This window comes from Theropithecus gelada, chromosome 8 (genome assembly GCF_003255815.1).
Source record: "Theropithecus gelada isolate Dixy chromosome 8, Tgel_1.0, whole genome shotgun sequence".
NCBI lineage: Eukaryota > Metazoa > Chordata > Mammalia > Primates > Cercopithecidae > Theropithecus > Theropithecus gelada.
The window spans coordinates 104666446-104687738 of record NC_037676.1 but is presented as its reverse complement, the minus strand read 5'-3'; the positions used below and the strand labels follow the sequence as shown (position 1 = coordinate 104687738).

The following is a 21293-nucleotide window of genomic DNA, read 5'->3' as shown; positions in this document are numbered from 1 at the left end:
AGTTTCTATCTGCATTTAATAGAAGAAGAAACCTTCCATGCCTCTGGGATGTTAAAATAAGCTGTATCAAAGTTCCAGAGCCAGTTAAAGTAGAGATGGAATCAAACCCAGGTTTCTGTGACACTATAGCATACTCTTCCCACCTCACCAGGCTACCCCTCACCAGAGAGTAGGTGTGGTGCCCAGGGCTGATGAGATGGCAGCTTAGGACATAAAATGACTGTTTCAAAGGCAGCAAAACTGCGATTTCATCTTTGATGTTAATAAAATGGCAACAAAGCCATCTCCGTAAATCTTGTACAAAGAATCTCTCCAGAAACTAATGGCATCAAGATCCTCGATCAGGAATATAACCCCCTCGTTTTCTTGTTTCTATAGAGAAATCAGATTTCATTACAGGTATTATTTCAGTTTACAGTTCTTTCTCAAGGACTGAATAACTTACCAAATAGCAGTGTTTATAGTGTGAAGTACATCAGCTATCTCATTAGACATTTTATTTGTATGGAGAGTTAAGTTTGGGTTTGTGGTAATTTGAATACATTATCCCCATTTGGGAGATGCTTTAAGGAATGAAGTCACAGGTATTCAGAATGTGGACGGTCTACGGTGAAGAAAGCCTAGTATATTCTCTTGAAATTTTGGTCGGATGCTACACTTTTTTGGTCAGGAGCTCTGAAGAAGTCTTTTGGTCCTATCTGCTAGTGTAGTTTGATTCTTGCATGTATGTAAATATAGTCTTACTGTTAAGCAAATGAAATCAGATAAGACAGAAGGACTTATGAAATTATTAAGAATAATTAGTGTATAAAAGCCGTATCCTGAATCTTTTCTTACCAAATTTCTTCTTGTTTGGCATGTGTATGCTTTCCCCTTTCCTGTTTTGAATGGAGCTGAAAATAACATGATTGATTTTGCTTTAAAGAAACATGACTCATTTTGTGTGTGTGTGTTCAGCATTTTGTTTTTCAGAGACGTGTTTATCTTTCAAATGGCCCTGGTAGTTTGGGATTTTGGTCTCGTTTTCACCTAATTAGGGAAAGTGTTATTTGTGATACAATATAAGAATTTCTAATCAGAGTATTTTTCAGGTTAGAGGAAGAAATTCGTTGTAGGTATAAATTTTTACAAAGTTTAGCCAATGAAATGACCATGAATAATGTAATTTTTCTCTAGTTTGCAGAGCATTTTTCTCTGCAAACTAGAGAAACATCATTTTCTCAGTTTAATAGAAATCTTTTTGACAGTTTCAACTAAAAGTGATACTAACGGGAATAGTTAGAAGTAGTTCACATTAAAAACGCTTATATCCCTTTATGAAGTTACAATATTTATTTAGAAACTTCATTTTCTTCTTTGAATGCATCTTGAAGGTGAATGTTATTTAGGATAATGTGAATGCATTATATATAAACTGGCATTTATCATCTCCATAAGCATTAATAAAAGTGTAAGTCCTTCTTACAAACTGTGATTGAAGAAGCCAACAGATGGAACTTGCCGCACAAAAACCACCTTTTGTTTTGTCTTTCTGTGTTTTGTTTTGTCTTTCAATTTGGGGTCATTTAACCCAAGAGTAAAGTCAGTCAGATGTTTGCTACTTGGCACAGATTTATTTGGGTAGGCAGTAAGTGAGAAAAGTGATACTACTGTTTTAGAAATTGTTGAGCCAAATTTAAAGAAATAAAATGTGGTTAAGGCTTGTGACTGAGCAAAGGTTAACAAGGATCAATGTGCAAGCTGAAATCTGAATTATAAGACTGTGATCAGATTGCTTTTCGCCAAAGAAATAACCTTGTAGTAATTCTTTAATTCTTACGTGTCAAACCCGGATGCCTATAGTTGCTAAGCTCTGTGTCCAGGCTGGAGTGCAGTGTGGCGATCATAGCTCACTTTTACCTCAAACTCCCGGACTCAAGAGATCCTTCTGCTCAGCCTCCTGAGTTGCTAGGATTACAGGCATGAGCCATCATACCCAGCTGCTACACCATTTTATAATCTGAACAGATTCAGAGGCCGGACACAGTGGCTCACACCTGTGATCCCAGCACTTTGGGAGGACGAGCCGGATAGATCATGAGGTCAGGAGTTGGAGACCAGCCTAGCCAACAAGGTGAAACCCCGTCTCTACTAACAATACAAAAATTAGCCAGGCATGGTGGTGGGTGCATGTAATCCCAGCTACTCAGGAGGCTGAGGCAGGAGAATCGCTTGAACCCGGGAGGCAGAGGTTGCAGTGAGCTGAGATTGTGCCACTGCACTCCAGCCTGGGCGACAGAGCGAGACTCTGTTACTCTGTCTTTAAAAAAAACACACACACACACACACACACACACACATGGAATCAGGCATAGGCAATGTATTCAAAGTACAGGATTACACCAACAGATTTTTTATAACTGTATGAAAATTTCATTGATAGGGTTTCAGATTTAACATTGTAATTAGTTTTTGAGAAACTATGACTTGCCGAGTTTTGATGTAGCATCAAAGAATATCGAATGCTGGTCATGGTGGAATGCATCCATAGTCTCAGCTACTGGGGAGACTGAGGTGGGAGGATCACTTGAGTCTAGGAGTTTGAGGCCTGAGCAACATAGTAAGACCTTGTCTTTTTTTTTAAAGAGAAAAGGATATCCGTAATTTAATGTGGAGAAATGAGAACTCTCATATACTGTTGGTGGGAATGTAAGTTAGTACAGCCATTATGGAAAACAGCATGGAGGATCCTCAAAAAACTAAAAAATAGAACCACCATATGATCCAACAATCCTACTGCTGGGTATATGTCCAAAAGAATTGAAATCAGTATATTTAAGAGATGTTTATCACAGCACTAGTCACAGTAGCCAAGATAGGGAATCAACTTAAGTGTCCCCTCAGCAGATGACTGGATTTTTAAAATGTAGTGTATATATACAGTGGGATACTGTTTAGCCATAAAAAATAATGAAATCTTGTCATTTGCAACAACATGGATGAGCCAGGAAGACATTATATTAAGTGAAATAAGCCAGGCACAGGAAGACAGAAACTGCATGTTCTCATTCATATATGGGAGCGAAAAAAAGTTGATCTCATAGTGGTGTAGAGTAGAACGAATGGTGTTTACTAAAGACTAGGAAAGGTAGTGGGGAAGGTAGGATGAAGACAGATTGGTTAACAGGTACAAAAATACAGTTAAGAAGGAATAAGTTCTAGTGTTCAGTAGCACGGTGTGGTGACTATAGTTATCAATAATTTGTTGTATATTTCAAAATAGCTTGAGGAGAAGATTTGGAATGTTCTTAGCACAAATGATAAATGTTTGAGGTGAAATCCCAATTATGCTGATTTGATTATTACACATTGTATACATGTATACACGTATACACGTTGTGTACATGTACACGTTGTATGCATGCACCCCATAAATTTATCTATCGGTTGAAAAGAATATCCCTGGGAGGTCAAGGTGGGTGGATCACCTGAGGTCAGGAGTTTGTTTGAGACCAGCCTGGCCAACATGGCGAAACTCCATCTCTAAAAAATTAGCCAGGTGTGGTGGTCAGTGTGCTTGTAATACCAGCCACTTAGAAGGCTGAGGCAGGAGAATTGATAGAACCCAGGAGGCGGAGGCTGCGGTGAGCTGATACTGCAGCATTGCACTCCAGCCTGGGCGACAGAGGGAGACTAAAAAGAATATCCATAATTTGAGAAGCATTTAAAAGGCATATAAGTAGGAGGTTATTTTGGTTGGCATTTGTGGCTGTTTTAGTAAGAAGAATGAACTATTATTCATTTTCCCCCCAATGTCGATTTAATATTGGTCACTTTAATGGCACTGTCATTTAGAGTATGGCAGTTCTCAGAGTGTGGTCTGTGAACCTCCAAGATTCTTACGGGGCTCTGAGGTCAAAACTGTCTTTATAATAAAACGGAGGCTTTTTCACCATTTTGACATCTGTGCTGTGGTTTAAAAGCAGTGGTGGCTAAAATACTGGCTTTTTGGCAGAAATCAAAACAGTGGCACCAAACTGGACAACTAGTTGTCATTGTATTCTTTGCTTTTCTTGTACTTGTAGGGGAAAAAGCCAGTTTCACTTCAAAATATCCTTGATGAAACAGAAGTTATTAACTTTATTAAATCTTTACCTTTGAGCATAAGAGCGTTTTAAAAGCACTTTGGCATTTGTTTGAGTTGCACACTGAACAAGCCCCTTTTTTCATGGAAACAATTTTTATTTGAGACTGACTGACAAATAATGGTTATTCAGACTTGGATATTTAATAGACATTTTCTTGAAAATGAGTAAGCAAGGCTGTTACCTTGAGGAAAACAATGAAGGTCTTTGTTTATAGTGATAAATTTGAGCTTTCAAGCAAATTTTAGAATTTTGGGAAACTTGTACCCATCGCTGTGAGTTTGACACTGTAGATTGACAGTAACATTAGCAAATGTGATTTTTGAGTATCTGTGTCAGTCAGTAAATCAGTGTTTTCCAAATGACCAGTGTATGCTGGTCCAAATGACAAAATCATGTTTGAGTTATTCAAAGTTCATTAATAGGTTTCAGATTTCCACATTGCTCTCAACCTTTAAGAAATCATTTGCGGAGTTTTGGTATAATCTCAAAGAAATAATGCCTGTGGTGATCTGGAAAGGATATTAAAATATACCTCACTTTTCTCTAACTTTTCTATCAAGGGCCAGCTTTTCTTCATATACTTCATATACCAAAACAATATACTGTGATAGATAAAGGCAGTAGCAGATCAGAGAATCTAATTTATATGAAGCCTGATAATAAAGAGGTTTGCAAAAATGTGAAAGAACTCTGCCTGTCAAATATTTTTGGGAACATTTTTTACAGGAAGGTAATTTATGTCAATATGTAATTAGTTTATTTTTTAAATATTCAGAAATTTTATTGGTTAGCTTTAGTGTTATCAACAGATGTAGCCCACATAAACAAAAGATTTTTGGGGTCCTCGATAGTTTTTAAGAGTATAAGGTGGTCCTGAGATTTAACAAGTTTGAGAATCAAACCTTATAAGAGGTGAAGAAAGGAAGCTGCTGAGGAAACTGTGTTAAAGAATATTATATGCGTTTTCCACCACAACCAAAGGTTCTGATTTACTTTCAGAGAAAACCCTCCTAGGCTGGGCATGATGGCTGACACCAGTAATACCAGGGCTTCGGCAGCCCAAGGCAGATAGGATCATTTGAAGCCAGGAGTTTGAGACCAGCCTGTGCAACATAGCAAGACACTTCCGCCCTATGCCCACCCACCCCACTCTTGTCTCTACAAGAAATAAAAATTAGCCTGGTGTGGTGACATGCGCTTGTAATCCCAGCTACTCAGGAGGCTGAGGCAGGAGGATCTCTTGAACCCAGGAGTTTGAGGCTGCAGTGAGCTATGCTTAGACCACTGCACCACCACTCTGTCTGGGTGACAGAGCAGGACTGTGTTCCTTGAGAAAAAAAACAAAAACAAAAACAGAAACCCTCCTATAAGAGCTAGAAAGAAATGAACATATATGGTCTTCGCTTTCTTGAAGCCTAAATTCTTTTGTTCCTGGTAACATTTTTAGTTCCTGTGTGGCCATCACAAGAGTCTTACTCATTGGTTCCTCATTGTTAAACTCTTAAGTCTCCTGTGGTCAACTGTGAGATGAGAAAAATTAAGGACCAAATGGGGAGTTTTAAATATAGCTAAATTTATATTTATTTATTCTAAGATTATGGCCTTCCTACATTTTTTGATGTGAAAACATAGTGATTTTTTTTCTGTGTGTGTTGTCAAAATAATTATATTGCATCTCTCATTTTCCTACCCTCACTTCACGTTTACTGTTCCATGAAATCCTAGAGTTGGAGTACCGAAGATCAGGGTTAAATTCAGATACAAGCATTGAAAAATGGATTTTTAAAAATGTGTCTGAAAATCGAGTGTCTAATTCAACTTTCAGGCATATAACGAGCAAGTTTTTCATACACAGATGAAGAGACTCCTTCCTCACTGGTTGGTGCTTCTTGCTTGGGCTGAGGCAAACAGAAGGCTAGTGTGACTCTTTATGGTAGCCCCAGCCCCAGTGGAGTGTGAGATTGTAATTCATCTGGGGGAAAGGATACTTCTAAGGCTATAGGAATAATCCTTCCTGGCTGTTTGCCATTCCCAACCTCATAGGCCAAGGTAGCTCCTAATGTTTGTTGTAACACAGAGTGCATAGGGGGAAAGGCATTGCTCCCTTCACCCAGAAACAAATCCATGATGCAACATGAGCTGAAGACTCAGTTGGTATAGGAGGTCTTATAACAAAGATCTCCTTTGGGCTCCCCTATGAACTTGCCTTAGGTGGTTCGCCATTGGCTTCCTCCAGGACTGTGTGGAAAGGGATTTGGGGTTGGGATACCCTTTGCATTGAATAAACTAGCCCAGGATGTCAGTTTGCTGGGGGTGGGGCTGGAGTGGGGATGTGCCTTCTAGATGTTGGCACCAGTAAATGATCATCAGAAAGGGTCCAAAGTTTATATAGCCTTTTCCCCCAGGTATAGTGGCTGGCAGGTGGGACCACCCCACGTGATAGTGTGAAATTTATTGATATCAGTGATAACATGAAACAGTTGGCATGAGAAGAAGCGTTTAAGAAGTGGCAGTGTTTATGGTATGGTGCAAAAGTTGCGTAAAAGAACTGTGTAAAAATTGAGGACTGACTGCCTCTATACTTAAGAAAGTGCATGATATATTTAACTGTGGACCATGTTCTGTGGTTAGAGATACGTTGTCTTGTTAGAGAGGTGCTCGTCTCTACCATATATGTAGTACACAGTAGTTGCTCCAAAACGAAAAAACGTGTAGGCAAGATCACCACTCCAAGACGTAGGCTTTTAGATTTAGACAGTTTGCCATTGGAGAAATGCCAGAAATATTCTTACAGTATTTCTTTTTCTACCAGAATATAGCTGGTCACAGATTTTTTAAGTGTACTGCATTTTTGTTTTGGCAATACCTGCTTTCTCTGACATGGATGACAAGAGGTGGATTTTAAGACTTTTTCTGCAGGAGTCTGTGATTTAGTGTTTTAGGTAACCTTCACTGACTGTATCTATTGGTTCTTTGCATGAATTATTAAGCCCTTTACTTCAAAATAAAATTATACAGGTATGTAAAAGTTTTATTCCATGAGTGGATATCCAGAGTTGGGGTGGAGTGGGGTCACTTTAAAGGCAGTTTCCTAATATGATTGTTAGGAAATGATGATTAGTGTTTTTTTTTCCTTCCATGGTAAGTGATCTTTTAAGAGTTATATGGGCAACTATCTTAAATCTGTATATTCACACTGTTCACATGTTTAATTTGAGATGGAAGACCTGGAGAGTTAGTTTTGTTGAGATTAAGATCAGGAACATTTTCTACCTCTGAAATGAGTTATGTACCAGTAATGTACTTTTTTCATTGTTGGAACTGTATCCATAAAAGCAGAGGGGTAAGGAAAGACTTGGCAAGTTGTATTCTGTCTTAGCTTAGAGTCTGTGAAGACAGTTCAGATAGAAACACAAATGACTAGGTATGAGAGAATTTGTAGACTTCTGTAGGAAGGAAATTACTAGGAAAGATTCATGGAGGAGGTGGCATTTGATCTGGGTGGGAAATAAGTGGAATGAGACTGGAGGAAATGCACTGGTGGCAGATGATGCCACCTTTGCCATTAAGGTGATTGCTGAGAGTCACGAAACATGAGTGGATGTACCTTGTTTAACAGTTCCAGGTATATGGAAACCATCACCTTGTACAGAATGTGATGTCAGAAATATCTTTCTGTCTTTGGGAATTGAAGCCTTTGAAGGATTTAACTATACCTTTTTTTTTTTTTTTTTTGGCTTTAGAAATTCAGCAAGAAAGGATCCGTCAGGGTTAGTCCAGTTTAGGGGTATTTGAACATTCAGATATATGACAGAGGTAGGCAGAGAATTATGAAACTGAAGAACCTGCACTTAGTGCTGTTGCCAGTTGAGGATCAGTGAAAACATAAATAACCTTTGAAATCGTAATGTTAAATTTGGGGAGAATGAGCTTGAACTTATAGGGGATTTCAAGTATAGCAATGAAATATGTTAGCTTCTACCAAGTACCGTTACACTGTTTTCCTGTCTCTGTTAATTAACATCAATTTGCTGTTACCTTACTTTGTTACTTTAAAGAAAAATTTCAGCCTCTAGATCTGTAAAATGATCTATACATTTAAAGAAATGAAATAGTTTATTTAATCAGAATATAGAATAAACGTAGAGAATAGAAGTGTAGAGTACTAAGGATTGTCAGAAGCTTTTTGCTAACTTATTCATTGTGTGTTACAACCACCTCACCAAAGTTCACCTGTCGGTCCTTGAATGAGATTAAATGCTATTATGAGGTTATTTTCTTTGTTTTTGTTATTTTTTTATTATTATTATTATTTTTGAGATGGAGTCTTGCTCTGTCACCCAGGCTGGAGTGCAATGGCACGATCTCGGCTCACTGATCCTGGCTCTCTGCCTCCCGGGTTCAAGTGATTCTCCTGCCTTAGCCTCCTGGGTAGCTGGGACTACAGGCATGCACCACCGTGCCCAGCTAATTTTTGTATTTTTAGTAGAAACGAGGCTTTGCCATATTGGTCAGGCTCGTCTTGAACTCCTGACCTCAGGTGATCCGCTCATCTCGGCCTCCCAAAGTGCTGGGATTATAGGCATGAGCCACTGTGCCTGGCCAATGAGGTTATTTACTAATATTATGCTGTACTCTTAAAATTGTTTTTCATCATAACCACATGTAAAAATTTATTCTGAAATGGAATTTGGTGAGCTTCAGTGTGAGTTTCTTTTTGTTTTAAAGAGAGAGTAAACTTTTGTTAATATTGCCTATGTAGTATTGCCTATTGTAAACATTGTATGAAGATCCTTTGAAGTAGGCGAATCTCTATTATATAGAATAATTAGCAAACTAAAAAAACTTCATTTTTTTTTTGGCTAAAGGAAGGGAACAGCATGGATAAGTTAGCAAATTTAAACGAATGTTATCACAGGCCTGCAGTGATTCTGTGATTTGCCTGTCTACTGAGGACTCTATAATGTAAAAGATAAATAAATACTTCTTAAATATAGCTTACTTTTTTTGGCGGTGAAGATTTATTTGTTACTGTTATCTGGATTCATGTAAACTAATTTGTAGGGCCCAGTTTAGTCATGATAACTGTCTTGAGATTTGAAAGGATGATACATTTTATGTAAATCTATGGACTGAATTTAAGAGTTTTTAAAAATTTGATATTTGAGGAAGCATTCTAAATGTCTGTATAAAATCATTTGAAAGTTTCAAATGGGTACGATAAAAATTGAATATTTCTTTGTAAACATTACATATATATCTTCCATTGATACACTTGCTTTTCATATATTCATAAGCATTTCAGGACTGAGGCTGGGCACTGTGGCCCATGCCTGTAATCCCAGCACTTTGGGAGGCCAAGACGAGTGGATCCGTTGAGCCCAGGAGTACAGCCTGGGCAACATGCTAAAATGCTATCTCTGCAAAAAATAGAAAAATTAGCTACAGGCTGTAGTTCCATTTACTCAGGAGGCTGAGGCAGGAAGCTAGATTGAGCCTGGGAGGATGAGGTTGTAGTGAGCCGTGATTGCACCACTGTACTCCAGCCTGGGCGACAGAGTGAGACCCAGTCTCAAAAGGGACAAAAAAACAGAATTTCAGGAATAAGAATTTTCAGAACCAGAGATGACTAAAAGAGTTCTTTCTCACATAGATGAGAACTTGAGACCTAGTGGACTTTTAGTGAGTCCAGGTAGTAGTAGATGAGCTGGGAGTAAACCCCAGATTTCTTGCTGTTTGGTGGCATTGTTTCCCATACAAATTGATGTGCATTTCAGACATGTATTTCAGATGTGGTTAGGGGTCTCACCAGGACTTTTAAGATTAGAAAATTTAATTGATAGCAGTAACCATTTGTGCTGTCTCTCCCGATAGCCTGAAATTAGAGTTCTTGAGTTCAAATATCTTTTAGCATTCTGATATCCTCAAGGCTTATTTTAGTTTTACAAATAATTGCCTGGAATATTTGGAGCCATGGAAACAACATTTAATTCTTATTCTGAGGCATTGTCCAGTTTTGAAAAAGGCCTTGACAATTTTTTTTCTCTACCAATACTATATATTTTGTGAAAGCTCTCGAGGCACTTTTGAGCTACTAACAAAGGAATGGAAATGAATGAGTTTAGTTGCATGCCAGTGAACAGGTTATCTTCTGAAAGTGTCACTACTGTGATTACTTATAGTAAATGTGGACCCAGGAAAGTGAGAGCTCCTTCTGCTTCTTAAGGTCTTCTAAAGGCTGCTGTTACTTTCCAGAGCAAACCCACTGTTGTTTATCTTCTCCCTATTTTCTAGTCAGCCTTCTCTCAGAGCTCATGGGTTCCACAGTACATTACTCTTAAGGTGTTTTATCTTGGAACACAGAAGTGTGCTCTGTAAATGGGCAAACTGGAATTCTTTGAAAAAGCTTAACTTTCTTGAACCAATGAAAACATGTTTTGTTAATGGCAGTAAATGCAAAACTGGGCTACAAAAATGAAAATGTATTTTATTGGGGGCCAAATCACACATGATCAGATACTGTTCTTTAGGAGTGAGAATAAGGTCACCAGTAAGTATCTACTTCTTCACAGAGAAATAAAATATGGCCGCATTTGAAAGTCACTTTAGGCTGGGCGTGGTGGCTCATGCGTGTAATCTCAGTGCTTTGGGAGGCCGAGTTGGGTGGATCTATTGCAGTCAGGAGTTTGAGACCAGCCTGGCCAAAATGACGAAACCGCATCTGTACTAAAATACAAAAATTAGCCGGTGTGGTGGCAGGTGCCTGTAATTCCAGCTTACTCAGGAGGCTGAGGCATGAGAATCGCTTGAACCCAGGAAATGGAGGTTGCAATGAGCGGAGATCACACCATTGCACTCCAGCCTGGGCAACAGAGCAAGACTCAAAAAAAAAGAAAGTTACTTTAGATACTGAATGCAATTCAATATGAGACAGTTACTGTGCACCTTTGAAAGACGCCCTTCACTAGGAGGATAGAACTCACAGGATAAAGTTAAAGAACAGCTGACTCCTAATTGAATCTCTTACTGAAATAATTAGGTTATTTTCCCATAGATTATATATGCTTTGTGGCAGTTTTTAAGTCCTAAACTGGCTTTAATGTCATTTATTTTTGGAGTATGTATAACATTTTTATCTGTTAGTACAAATGATTGAAATTTGATTTTATTCATTTTTGTCACTCTTTTTTTTTTTTTTTTTTTTGAGACGGAGTCTCGCGCTGTGTCACCCAGGCTTGAGTGCAGTGGCGCGATCTCGGCTCACTGCAAGCTCCGCCTCCCAGGTTCAGGCCATTCTCCTGCCTCAGCCTCCGAGTAGCTGGGACTACAGGCGCCCGCCACCACGCCCGGCTAGTTTTTTGTATTTTTAGTAGAGACGGGGTTTCACCATGTTAGCCAGGATGGTCTCGATCTCCTGACCTCGTGATCCGCCCGCCTCGGCCTCCCAAAGTGCTGGGATTACAGGCTTGAGCCACCGCGCCCGGCCTTTGTCACTCTTTAGAGAGCAGAATTCGTGGACTTTTCTATTGATTTAATGTTCTAATTTTTCCCATTGCTTTCTACAATTCTCAGCTTTTACAAGGATTATTTCTGAAAAAAGTTTTAAAAGATCAGATCAGGCAGTGTTTTTATTTTTTTGATAATAGAATTGAACTCTTAAAATCTACATTTGATTATATCTTTACATTGTAAAATGACTTCCTTAGGTTGACAAAGTACCTAGTTTAGTTTAGTTATTACAGTGTTTTATATTCAAGACTGTTTTCTTAAGAGAAACAATAAAATCATAACAGAAAATACAAGTTAATATCTCTTTGTTATGTAGCCCTTTGAGATTTTTCTAAATCTGTTCAATACTGTTTTAAATGCTATTAGAAATGGGAGGTGTTGTCCTTACTTTATATAGATAAGGACATTGATGCTCTGGTTTGTTCAGTATTGTGTTATAAGACCGTTCAAGAACTTGAGATGATGCATTAAGTCAATTAGGCTTTCTATTTTCATTTCATGATATCCATGTGCACTCAAGAATCTCTTGGCATGGATAACACAGTTTTTGTTTTGTTTTTTTTAAACAAATGAGCCTTTGGTTGGGCATTGGTTCAGGTACCAACAACTTTATGCTACCTTTTCTATAAACTCTAGAAGCTTCAGTTTTCTCACCTGGGATTAATGAGAAAATGGGATTAATACGATTATCATTGTTACTGAGGTTGCAAATGGGGTGGTGAGGGAAGGAAATTGCAGAGTCTGTTTGTGATCTTTTTGGGACAAAAATGAAAGAATATGAAAAACATTCTAGAATATGAAAAACATTCTTACCATAGCAATTGTTTTGTGTGCTACTATTGGAAATTACCAAAATAATAGTACAAGTACCTGTCAGAATTATTTGTTTACAAAAGATCTGTCCATGTGATTTGTTAATGTTTTGTTTTGTTTTAAAGGTTACGGGAAGTTTCTGAGAAGCTGAACAAATATAATTTAAACAGGTAAGAGTTTTAAAATATTTAAATCTTCTGACAAAGAACAATTTTTCTTTATTAAGAAAAAACTCATATTTAGGCAGCAGCCTGATATGATTAAGATTTATGTGATTGTTAGACTTTAAGAATCTTTTAATCTATCAGCTTTTTATGAGTTGGGCTTATTTGAATTATAAATTACATTCATGCTTTTTTTTTTTAATCTGGCATACAGGGAGATATAAATGATTATGGAGATATTTTTAAATTATTGCTTTAAAGTAAATATTAGTTTAAAAAACAGGTGTTGCCAACTTTTTTTTTCTAATTGATTTTAAGAATAAACCCTATGACGTATTTACCATTTAAAAAATAATTTTACTTACTTTTTCTTTTTTTTAATCTCTCAGCCACCCCCCTTTGAATGTATTGGAACAGGCTACTATTAAACAGTGTGTGGTGGGACCAAATCATGCTGCCTTTCTTCTTGAGGTAAATTATTCACTCTCAGAGAAATGAAAAATAAACAGTTAAAATAGAATTGTGCATCATTGTATTTCTTCCTTTATAACAGGAAAATAGCAGTTACTTGAAAGAGTTATCTTGAAGATCTCCCAGTTCTCTTTCCTCCTCTGGCCCAGAGAAAGCTTACATGATTTGCCAGAGTGTAAAACTAATTAGTAACAGAATGGGGGAGGCTCCTAAATCCGGTCATTTTCTTAGTTTGAATTGTGTCAGATCGAGATGTTGTAAATTATTTTCTGCTGGTTTCTTGACAGTGTATGTATGTCATATTTCCCCATCTCAGGTCTGAGCACCTTTTGGAAGGGAGTTTATTTATTGTCTTCTGAATTGACTGACAGTGATGGGCACAGAATCTATTGAATAAATTCAAATTTTAATACATATTTTTACTTGGAGAATTTTTTCTGTTTTCTTTGCTTTTAGGATGGTAGAGTTTGCAGGATTGGTTTTTCAGTACAGCCAGACAGATTGGAATTGGGTAAACCTGATAATAATGATGGGTAAGATATTATGTCCTTTCTATTTAATATGTATTTAGCTCTTAGGTATTATATTAAACCTGTGTTTTGATTTTGGTAACCCTCAACTTAAAGCATCACAGAAAATTATATGCTTTTAAAACAGTGAAACTATTACTTTCTAGTTTAATTTTAATTTTTATGCAAGCAGTGATTCACAGCCAAAGTAGTAACATTAAAAGTAGCAGAGTAGCTGATTATCACTTAACAGAAGCAGCTATCAGAAGATTGATAGTACATGTTTAGTAGGTATCAAGTCACATCTACTCTTTAACTGAAATGATTTTATAGATCATTTCCAAATTAAGCAATGCAATTTGAAATAACCGGGTTGTAATGTTGGTCTTCAAAAATTTACCTCTTGTTTTCCCCCAGGTCAAAGTTGAACAGCAACTCGGGGGCAGGGAGGACGTCAAGGCCTGGTAGGACAAGCGACTCCCCGTGGTTTCTCTCAGGTTCTGAGACTCTGGGCAGGCTGGCAGGCAACACCTTAGGGTAAGTTGTGGCCTGTTGAAGGCATCATCTTACTGATGGTCTGTATCATCTTCCTTTGAGTGCTCTCAGTCTGAATGATCATCTTCAACATTATATCTAGCAATGGAGTGAGAAAATTCTCCTGAACTCTGGGCAGGAGTTCATATTGCTCAGGGTGAGCCACCATGATAAAAATAACCCACACAGGCTAATTACAATTAATTTAGGCTCTTGATCTTTAAAAAATGTGTATAATGTTTATATGTGTTTATAATATCATGCCATTTATTTCATTTAAAATTTTAAATGATTTTATCTTTAGTCCTCTCTTACAACTTATTCTTGGGTAAAAGAAAGTCTAATATTTATTTATTTTTGGCATCCAAATCTGGTAGTTCTTTCTGAATCAATTTAATGAAGTTTGTAAATGATGTAATTAAACCTTACTTATTTTATTATTTTTATTTTTTTGTAGAAATAGGGTCTTGCTGTGTTGCCCAGGCTGGTCTTAAACTCCTGGCCTCAAGTGATTCTCCTGCTTTGGCCTCCTAGAGTTTTGGGATTACACATCTGAGCCATTACACTCAGCCACTTTTATCTAAAGTTTGTATACTGTTAAACTAAAGAAACCATATACGGCCGGGCGCGGTGGCTCACGCCTGTAATCCCAGCACTTTAGGAGGCTGAGGCGGGCGGATCACAAGGTCCGGAGATCGAGACCATCCTGGCTAACACGGTGAAACCCCGTCTCTGCTAAAGAATACAAAAAATTAGCCGGGCGTAGTGGAGAGCACCTATAGTCCCAGCCACTTGGGAGGCTGAAGCAGGAGAATGGCGTGAACCTGGGAGGCGTAGGTTGCAGTGAGCTGAGATCGCGCCACTGCACTCCAGCCTGGGCGACAGAGCAAGACTCCGTCTCAAAAAAAAAAGAAAAGAAGCCATATACAAATTTCGAGCCAGATGCTTTTACTCATTTTATACCTTGATTGGTGTAACTGGCCAGATTTTCTGAAAGTAACCAGTTAATGATTAGATTATGCTACTTCAGTCAGCATGTGTGTTCAAAGGCTGCTCACAGAAAACTAGAAGCAGTTTAACTAGTTTCAAAATATGATTAAATAGAGGAGAAAGTTTTTGGCTTTTTTTCCTCTAGACCACAAATTGGTAGGTAAAGTAAAAGTTAGATTTGAAAATTGGGATTGGGTACGGTGGTTTACACCTCTCAGCACGTTGGGAGGCCAAGGTGAGTGGATCTGTTGAGTCTCGGAGTTTAAGACCGGCCTGGGCAACATGGCAAAACGCCATTTCTACTACAAATACGAAAAAGTAGCTGAATGTGGTTGCGCATGCCTGTAGTCCTAGCTACCCAGGAGGCTGAGGTGGGAAGATCATCTGAGCCCAGGAAGCTGAGGCTGCAGTGAGCCGTGATAATGCCACTGTATACCATCCTGGGCAATGGAAATGAGAGACCCCTGTCTCAAAAACAAAAACAAAAAAGAAAAAAGGAGTTGAGGGGGAATGCCAAAATGATTACTTTCTTTGCGTTTGTGTTTTCATGCTGAACTAAATTTATTTTGGAATGTGAGGAAAGTTACTTAGTTGAGTACATCCTTTAGCTATACTAAATATAGCTCTTGTCTTTATTAAAATGTTATATGTGCTCTTTTAATGGTCCTAGGCACACAGTGTATGATAAAGAATTCTGAAAGTAGCATGTAATAACATGAAATTTTATTTCATGTGATAAAACTGGAAACATTTTGATTACATTTAAGAGTAAGTATTACCTGTTATACCATTGCCAAATAGTACCTTTCTTAAAGATGAACATTTTTTTGTTTAGTTCAAGGATCAGTAAAGTATAGCCTGCATGCCAAATCCAGCCACCCCTGTTTTTATTGAAAGACAGCCATACTTATTATCTGTGGCTGTCTTTGTACTATAACAGCAGAGATGAGTAGTTGGGACAGACTAGCTTCCAAAGCATAAACTGTTTATGATTTGGCCCTTTACAGTAAAAGTCTGCTCATTCCAGGTTTTGCTTATCAGTTTATATACTGGCATTTGTTCCTAATCCTATACTCTATTTAATTTTTAATTTTTAATTTTTTTTGAGGCAGAGTCTCTTGTCACCTAGACTGGAGTGCAGTGGCGTGATCTCAACTCACTACAACCTCTGCCTCCCGGGTTCAAGTGATTCTCCTGCCTCAGCCTCCCAAGTACCTGGGACTACAGGCGTGTGACACCACGCCCACCTAATTTTTGTATTTTTAGTAGAGATGGGGTTTCACCATTTTGGCCAGGCTGGTCTCGAACTCCGGACCTCAGGTGATCCACCCGGCTTGGCCTCCCAAAGTGCTGGGATTACAAGCCTGAGCCGCTGCACCTGACCTACTCTTATTTATTTTTAAATTTTACTTTTCATTTTGAAATAATTTGACCTTAAAAAAAGTTTACAAAAATAGCACAAAGAATTTCTGTATATGTTGCACCCAGCTTCCCTAAATGTTAATGGTTATATTTACATAATCATCTTATCAAAACCAAGAAATTAACATTGATCATTGCTTAATATACAGAGTTTATTTAAATTTCTCCAGTTGTCCACTAATACCCTTTTGTCCAGGATTCAGTCCAGGATCCCAGTTGCGTTGAGTTGTCATGCTGCTGCTGCTGCTTTTTTTTTTTTTTTTTTTTAAATAGTGGTAGGATCTTGTTCTGTTGCCCAGGCCGGAGTGCGGTGGCACAATGATAACTCACTATAACCTTGAACTCTGGGACTTAACGCAGTCCTCCTGCCTCAGCCTCTCAAGTAGCTAGGACTATAGGCATGGGCCACCACCACACCTGGCTAACTTTAAAATTTTCTTTGTAGGTAATTTTTTAATTTTTTGTGGAGACAGGGTCTCTCACTATGTTCCCCAGGCAGCCATGCTTTTTTAGTTACCTCTAATCTGGGCCAGATCCTCTGTTTTTATCTTTCCAACCCTGATGAGTTTGAAAAACCAGTGGTTATTTTGTAGAATGTTTGGATTTGTCTATCGTTTCTCGTGATTAAACTTAAGTGATATATTTTTTGCAAGAATACCACAGAAGTGATGATGTGCCCTTTTCAGTGCATCATATCAAGTGGCATGTGACGTTACTATTGTTTTATTACTGGAAAGGAGGTGTCCTGTGATTAGTTAAGATGGTGTTTACCTGTTTCTCCACTATAAAGTTAACTATTTTCCTATTTTTCATTAATATGTGTTTTGTGGGGAGATACTTTGTGACTCTGCAAATATCCTATTTCTCATCATACTTTTGCTCGCTGAGTTTAACATTTGTTGATGATTCTTTTTTTGTCTGAATCAGTTGCTACTGTGGTGTTGGCCAAATGGTGATTTTTAAAAAAGATTCTCATCATTTCTTTTACAGTTATTAATTGGAATTCAACTGTAAGGAAGAACTTTCCCTCCTCTACCCCATTTCTTTATTTGTTTACTTTTTATGAATTTATTTATTTATCTAATTTGAGACAGAGTCTCACTCTGTCACCCAGGCTGGAGTGCAGTGGTGTGATGTCAGGTCACTGCAGCCTCTGCTTCTGGGTTCAAGTGATTCTTGTACCCCAGACTCCTGAGTAGGTGTGATTACAGGCGCGCACCACCACGCTTGGCTAATTTTTGTATTTTTAGTAGAGACGGTTTCACTATGTTGGCCAGTCTGGTCTTGAACTCCTGACCTCAAGTGATCTGCCCTCCTCGGCCTCCCAAAGTGCTAGGATTACAGGTGTCAGCCACCGCGCCTGGCCTTATTTTTTATTCTATTTTATTTCTTTTTCTCTTATGTTATTTGCATCATTATGGTCTCATGGATATTTGTTTTATTCTCTGGTTTATAACCCATTTACCTTACTATGTTGCTCAAATTGTCTTAGACTTAAATCCTCTTAAAACTTGGAAATAACCAATTATGATAGAATGTATGGCAGAATGACTGAAGTAGAACGGTAGAATTTTGTGACTTTGTTAATAAAAATATACAACAAATATAGTAATAAAGGCGTATACTTGAGTTTGAATAAAACCTCTGTAGACCTACTCTGAAGGAGATTAGGGCTAATTTTAAGACTTTAAAATGTAGACAGAATCGTTGGTTTTCTGAGTCCCCTTATCCATTGCTTACACTCCCCGTAACCCCCTCTTCGTGCCTCTGTTCTCTCTGCCAGAACAGACTATGTAAGCATTCTTTAAGCATTAGGCCCGTGATTGCAATACTGTAAAGTGTCGTAGTACCTCCTGACCAACTTGATGCCAGTGATTTGTTTACTTATATTTGAGTTTGCAGATGTTTACAAAGTGTAAGCACTTAAATTCTGATTGTTTCTCTTGGCCTGTATGAAAAAATTGTTTGCAGTTTGTTGAAGGTGAAATTGTGATTATTTTGTAAATCAAATTTTTTTTACAATCACACGTATTTTCCTTTATAATGTGTTTCCTTGATTTGTATGATGCTCTTTTTTTTTGTTTTTCAATTTCTGTGTTAATTACAATTAATTTTAAAGAAGCTTGCAATTTATAACATGTATTAGGGAATCTAGGACAGGCAAATCTTGAGTCCTCAAAGGGGAGTCTTTAAACCACAAATTTACCAAATACAATCCAATATGAAAGAGACTGTCCTCGGAGACCTTGGTCCCCACTCCCATCCTGCAGAGTCCGTGCCTACTCACTTTTGCTGCTGGGAGTTGTCCTGGATCAGGGAGTGAGCGGTCTCTTTGAGAGCCCGTTTGAGAGAGTTGGGATTATTGGTACAGTTTTTTAGCGTGGATTTTTTTGAGAGACAGGATCTCCCTCTGTTGCCTGGGCGGGAGTGCAGTAATGTGATCTTGACCCACTACAGGCATGTCCCACCATACCCTGCTAATTTTTGTATTTTTGGTAGAGCAGATTTTGCCATGTTGCCCAGGCTGGTCTTGAACTCCTGGACCTCAAGCGATCTGCCTGCTCCAGTTTCCCAAAGTGCTGAGATAACAGGCATGAGCCACTATGCCCTACCAGCATGGATAATTGGGAATTGATCATTAATTTTGACTGGTTATTTTTAGGAATACATACTGGTCCATTTAATGCTTTTTCCTTAGAAGATTTTGCTACTTGTCAGATTTGTGTGCTAAAGATTTCTGGCTGCTACTGTTTTCTTTCTTTAATAATTCAAGTTTATCCTGCAAGGTATTTAAAAAATCTCCTAGGTATTTTTGTTAAACTCATTTTAAACCTGCTTTAAGGGTAAGAGCACCAGATTTATTTGGGGAAGAGAAGGGAGTTTATTTGTGTTTAATAAATAGTAAGGTGAATATGGACCTCTTAGTGTCAAAAGTTCTATTCTGTTACTTGTGACCATTGAACAATAGATGATAGGTATAAGCTGCTTTTCGTTGATTTGAGCTACCATATTCCTTTAGGGTTTACTCTGAGCTAATAGCACATGAATTGAAATGTATATTTTTACTTGCAAATAGTTGGAGCCCCCGCCAGGTAGGTAAGATAGTTTGTAGCACGATTCTGACAAACTGGATTCCCTGTTTTTAAAGGAGGCAGCTGGTAAACTGGTGTTGGCTGTAGGAAAATAAAGGGCCACGGCTGGCAAGTTCAAATCTGTGTGCCCCTCCCTGCCTTATTTTGTCCCAAGAAAACTTGTAAATCTGGATTGTGTGATAATTTCTTATCTTAAATGTTGGGACTAATTGATATTTTCATGGAAATAAATATACACAGTCACATCATTCAAACGTGTGTGCACGCATGTGTATGTACATTTAAAAAAGAACCTATTTTAGGATAGGTTTTTTTTTTTTTTTTTTTTTTGGAGACAGGATCTGGCTCTGTCACCCGGGTTGGAATGCAGTGGCGTGATTTTGGCTTACTGCAACCTCCACCTCTTGGGTTCAAGCCATCCTCCTACCTCAGCCTCCCAAGTAGCTGGGTCTACGGGCATGTGCCACCATGCCCAGCTAATTATTTTTTTGTGGAGACTGGGTTTTGACAGGTTGTCCAGACTGGTCTTGATCTCCTGAGCTCAAGATCTGCCCACCTTGGTCTCCCAAAGTTCTGGGATTACAGGTGTGAACCCAGCCTATGGTTTTAGATTGACAAAAAAATTTCAAACATCATACTGAGAGTTCCCATGTACCTACCCTATGTCTAGTTTCCACTATTATTAAAATCTTATGTTAGTATGGTACATTTGTTACAATTAATGATTGAGTAATGATACTAAAGTTGTCTATAGGTTATTCACATTTCCTTAGTTTTTTGTAATGTCCTTTTTCTGTTCTAAGATCCCATCCAAGACTCCATATTATATTTAGTCACCATTTCTCATTAGATTCCTCTTGACTATGACTGTTTCTCAGACTCTTCTTGTTTTTGATGATACATACACATTTTAAACCAGCCACCTTTAAGAACAAGACTTGGCCCATGGGCTTTAAGTTTGCAAGCTGTGGACTAATTGCATACTAGGCATGATATCCTTAGTTCATTTTGAGTCATTCTGTGTACCTTGAGAACTGTGTAATGGGGTCAAAATTGTAGGATTAATTTGATAAGCAAACCACAGAAAGTAGAAACAAGTTTTCCCAGTATTTTTTAGTTTAACATTAAAAATTACTTTGCTCACTGTAATTATAGATAAAAGAAATCAGCTGATTCCAATACTATCCTTTGTGACTACCAATAGACTTCTATTAGAATATGCTTAGTTTAACACATTAATCTTTATATAGATAGTGAGCTGGTTAGAGGAATGTTCAGGGGTGATTGAGGTATGGCGACTGGTAGGTGGTTTGGATTCTGATAGGAGAAAACACTGCACACGGCAGGCCAGAGTGGGAATACCTGTATTCTCTATGGTAACAGTCAGGTGAATGGAGAAACCAGAGAGATACTTTGACGGTTGTCTTTAAACTCAATCGAGGGCTTGTGTAGCAGAGATTGTAAACTGGCAGCTGCTGGTGGTGTAATGGATTAAATCAGCAGTGCTTAAAGAAAATAATTTGAGTGTTTTTAGATAGGCAGATAGTCTCTCCTGTCTTCCCTCTTATCTTGGCTTCCCTTGTTTACGTAACTTATCTCCCTCCCATGGAGATTTGAGTTTGAGATGCCTGTAAGGTCTGCCCAGGAGCAGATGTGTACTTG

General features: G+C 38.1%; 1 protein-coding gene across 3 annotated transcripts in view; it reads left to right on the top strand.

Moving 5' to 3' along the window:
* The window catches only part of UBR5 (ubiquitin protein ligase E3 component n-recognin 5), a 156253-nt gene that overhangs the window by 39185 nt on the left and 95775 nt on the right, over positions 1–21293 (top strand). For all 3 annotated transcript variants that reach the window (XM_025393634.1, XM_025393635.1, XM_025393633.1), the window contains exons 2-5: positions 12575–12619; positions 13003–13084; positions 13541–13617; positions 14011–14130. In XM_025393634.1, coding sequence (XP_025249419.1) covers positions 12575–12619; positions 13003–13084; positions 13541–13617; positions 14011–14130 — 324 coding nt within the window. The remainder of the gene's footprint in view (positions 1–12574; positions 12620–13002; positions 13085–13540; positions 13618–14010; positions 14131–21293) is intronic.